General features: G+C 39.9%; 1 protein-coding gene across 1 annotated transcript in view; it reads right to left on the bottom strand.

Annotated features, from left to right (window-relative positions):
- Nucleotides 1-170: 170 nt before the first annotated feature.
- Nucleotides 171-4,407, bottom strand: part of LOC106513585 (phospholipid-transporting ATPase ID) — a gene marked incomplete at its 3' end in the record, with an annotated part of 11,879 nt that continues 7,642 nt past the window's right edge. The window contains 11 exon segments of the mRNA XM_014002499.1: nucleotides 171-301; nucleotides 557-695; nucleotides 1,790-2,035; nucleotides 2,171-2,254; nucleotides 2,442-2,665; nucleotides 2,747-2,930; nucleotides 3,079-3,147; nucleotides 3,305-3,471; nucleotides 3,593-3,704; nucleotides 3,806-3,970; nucleotides 4,077-4,192. Of these exon segments, the coding sequence (XP_013857953.1) occupies nucleotides 171-301; nucleotides 557-695; nucleotides 1,790-2,035; nucleotides 2,171-2,254; nucleotides 2,442-2,665; nucleotides 2,747-2,930; nucleotides 3,079-3,147; nucleotides 3,305-3,471; nucleotides 3,593-3,704; nucleotides 3,806-3,970; nucleotides 4,077-4,192 (1,637 nt within the window).

Raw genomic sequence — 4,407 nt, 5'->3', positions numbered from 1 at the left:
CCATACTTTCAGAATCTAAGCCATACTTTCAGAATATTCTTTATAGTTTGATAATCTCCTACTGACGTATTCTGAAGCCGTGCTAAAGCATTACGATATTCATTTATATTTCAGGAGAGTAATTTAAAAAGACAGTAACATTTTATGGTTCATATGGTTTGCTTTTGAACCTTGTCAGTGACAGCTGGACGGATCTGCATGGAAATGAAGCGCTGAGCCAAAACAGGCAGAATACAGAGGAGAGAAGTCAGGAAGATGGTCAGCCACAAGTTTGGCTGGTTCAGAGTATTTCTTGCGGTGCCTGAAAGAATTAGAAAGTACCAGTAGTCAGAAAAGTTTGTTTCTGCACAGCCTCACAGTACTTAATACGGACATAAAAAAAAAGTTGTTTCCATGAACAAACTTTAAAAAAGAGAGTTAATGAACTTGGAGGCATTTCCAGTGTTTGACATTTAGTGGTTCAGATTAATTGCATCTGGAAGACCTCACAYTTAACTGAGAAGTTGTTTTAAAAAAACTGCAAAGAAATATACATATCTTTTGAGAAAATACTCACCAATGAGGGGGAAAGTGGAGGTGAAGATGAAAAACATGCCGTTGCTGTACATGGTGAACGTCACAGCAAAATATGCAGCCAGGCTGCCCCACACAAACAGCTGGTTTATTGCTGTCCAATAATAGGTGTCGAGACAAATCTTGAAAACAMAATACAGATTTATTCATATAGCACACATGTAGTTTTAATACAATATATTATATATTTTCATACATTATTTTGAAGAGCACAATCTTATGGACATTTGCCATCAGGGCCGGCCCTAGCCAATGTGACGCCCTAGGCCAGATTTCAGGTGGAGTCTCACTGCCAATTTACACATTCACAAATATGGTTGTGTCTTTGATGTTTTTTTTATCTTTAGAAACCAGGTCGTCCAATTAAAACAGTTAACATAATTCMTTTCAAACAGAATACCCGAAGTCTATCTCAAACCTGCCAACATCTGCTGACAGCAATGAAGAACACCTGTTCATGTGAAGTGAAGCAGTTCTAGGGGGGTCCAGAGGTATACTCCCACAAAAAATTTTTGTAAAAGATCTACTCGGAACTATGTATTTTCCAGCCATTCGAAGAGCATTTTACTAAACACTTGGATTAATAAAACAACGTAAATTAATATTTTATGAAGGAACAACACTGAAAACCAGACTTGATCTGAGATCATAATTTAAACTTTTGAAAAGAAATATGTGATCAATAAATGGAAGTCTGAATAATAGCTGTTTTAAACCATATAGCTGCAATGATCGGAAAGTATAAAAATGCAAGACTAGATCTATAATTCAGCCAGTCGGTTACAAAATTTCATTCATTTTCATTTTCCTTATGTTGTTTTCTATTTACATACTGAGTACCAGTGTTTGGTTTTGACTGCATCATATAATACTGCGAAATATCCTCTATACCATATAAAATCATGGAGTAACAAAACAGACCGAGAAACCCACAGACACAAATACAGTCAAAAACCTGAGTAACCAGTGATTATTCCACRCACTAAATCCATTATACTCTGATAAAAAGTTGTAATTCTTTATTTTGTACCATATTTGTGGCGCCCCTTAGATGGACGGTGCCCTTAGCTACTGCCTATCCTGCCTATGCCATGACCCAACCCAGTTTTTCATATAAAGTGTCTTAAACTGGATTTGAATTAACACAATCTAAAATCATTGAGTGTTTTTATATGCTGCTGTATGTTTTTGTGATAATAGAAACTGCATCTCTCACCTGTAGGCTCACCACCACAAGAAGACAGGTCTGTGCAAGTAGAGCAAAGGATTGATAGTCTGCTATATCCTTGCCATCGTCCCTAACTGTATCTTGCATGGCTGCCCATGGGACGAAGAACAGGATTAGGGAGCTGTAGCAGCTGATCATTACACAGCGCACAAAAGCCATTTTGTTAAAATACTTGTTCAGCTGGCCGGGAAAGTAGAGCTGAGGATACTGACAGCTCCAGCGGTCGTTTACATCCTGTAAGTAAACGATAAAAAGCAAGAAGGACAAGACAACAAATGAAAGAAGGATACAGCGAACAACGGAAATGCTTCAAAACACTGTGTTTGATTTTGTGAACATTTTCAAGATGTCGTTCCCGTTGGTGCAGACCTGGTCAAAGAGGCCCAAGGCAAGAACAGGAGTAGCTGTGTAAACTGTATTATATAAGGTGATGAACCAATCATCATACACCGTCTGTGGACAGAGACAGAGAATTAAATGTAGTGTTCTTCAGACATCACAGACTGTTGATTCAATGAAATAATCTGTATTATCTGAGTAACCCAGTCCTAATTTTTTATCACTAGGCAGGTAACCAATATCAACATTTCTATTAAATCATATGAATTGTATATTTATATCTTTGTGACATAATACTTACTTGTGCAGAGAAGCCACAGAAGAAGGCATACCAGAAGTGAACAAGAGTGTAGGTGAAGTTCTTGTAGAAAAAGTACCGCAGGAACTTGCACATGCGAAGGTAGGACCAGCGACCGTGCACCAGCAGGAGGCGCTGCAGGTAACGGAACTGAGCGAAGGAGAAGTCACTGGAGAGAACTGCCTGCATCCCCTCCTGACCACTGATTCCAACACCGATGTGAGCAGCTGAAGGACAAACAAGACCAGATGTAGTACTCAGAGGAGCTACCAGGCCTGTGCATCGGCTCCTGCTGTGACTGAGTTTACCCTTGATCATGCTGACGTCRTTGGCTCCATCCCCAATGGCAAGAGTGACAGCCTGCTTGTACTTCTTGACCAGCTGGACCACCTGTGCTTTCTGCAGAGGGGTGACCCTGCAGCAAATCACAGTCTGGCACATGCATGCAGTCCTCAGCAGCTCCAGCTCCAAATCCTTCTCCAGTGCAAACGCCTGAAGGTAGAAGAGGATTTGTTACACAAATGGACTTTATTACAAGGTCCTCCATGCCTTCTTAGAAACAAATAAATAAACATACATTTATATACATGTGTAATTTAAAAACTTTCTCAAGTCACACACACAATAGTAAACGCCTCACCAAGCTGTGTCCATTAATAATTAGAGCATAGTCTCCGTCCACTTTCTCATCCTGCACAGTCTCTGTCTTCTGCAGCCAAAACAAACCTGCCCGAGCTTTGATCACTGACGGCTCGTCTGCTGCTTCAGGACTCATTTTTCTTCTCGCATTTCTTAACAAGATAAAATAACAGGAGATTCAACAACAACAACAAAAATAATCAACTATTTCTTCTTTTTTCTCTCACTCTATTTTGTTTTTGCTTATTGAATAAGCCTCTTCTCGGCCGACTAAAGTTATTAACGTACTGCAGCTCCTCTTTGACTCCTTCGGCTGTGTTTGCAGCCACGATGAAAACATCCTTCATCTCTTCTCTGAGCATGTTGCAGGAATAACCGATATTTTCTGCCGTCTCTGTTTTAAAGCAATCAGAAGGACCAAAACTGAGGTGTGAGCTGTKCACACTGAGTCTCATATTGCTGTACAATACGTGATGAAATGCTTGGTGTGAATGAGAATAAACAGTAACAGYCACCTTGTTTRTCTCCAGTYAACACCCAGATTTTGATGTCAGCTTTAGCCAGCTGTTCAATGGTCTGTGGCACACCGTCCTGCAACTTGTCCTCCACAGCTGTTGCTCCCAGCAGCTAAAAAACAAAAATATGTGGATTTAAAGTAATACTGATGTTTTTAATTAAACAAATGCAAGACCAATAAGTCTTTGCTTTAAAAAAACAAACAAACTCACAATCATGTCTTTCTCGATCTCTTCATAAAGTTCATCGAGTCTCTCCTCTCGTCCCTCCATGGCTGTGCTGGCCTCATGGTGGCGCTGTCTCCACCCCTCCATGTAGCTCTCCTCCAAGTCCTTGTAGGCCAAAACAAGAGTGCGGAGGCCATCCCCTGCATACTCCTGTTTGGGTTGGATCAGTTTAAAGAGTTAAAAAGAAAAATATAAAGAAATTCAAATGGTGGTGGGGGGGGGGGGGTTTCACAAAATCTCCATCTGCCTGTCTTACATTGAGGTGTCCTGTCGTAACTTCCTTCATTGTGTTGCAGGAGGGGTGTAACCGTTCATAGATGATGGTGTCTGCTCCTTTACAGTACAGAGTCAGTTTACCTTCAGGACTACGTACTGAAAATAACAATGAAAGGCAAAATATTCAGTATTTCCAAATATATTTACAATATATTCATGTTATCATGGTAATCTCTGCTTTTTCTCTAGGCAGCTGCTTAAAATGTAACCTTATCTCTTAGATAGAAACAGTGTTGTATAAAGTACCACAAAGTGATACTTAGTAAAAGGACAAGTATCTTACCAAAAAATTACTTTGCTAAACGTTAAAG

Source organism: Austrofundulus limnaeus, unplaced genomic scaffold (genome assembly GCF_001266775.1).
Source record: "Austrofundulus limnaeus strain Quisiro unplaced genomic scaffold, Austrofundulus_limnaeus-1.0 Scaffold13, whole genome shotgun sequence".
In the NCBI taxonomy this organism is placed as follows: domain Eukaryota; kingdom Metazoa; phylum Chordata; class Actinopteri; order Cyprinodontiformes; family Rivulidae; genus Austrofundulus; species Austrofundulus limnaeus.
Note: the sequence above shows the minus strand (reverse complement) of the source record. Positions and strands in the feature narration are given on the sequence as shown.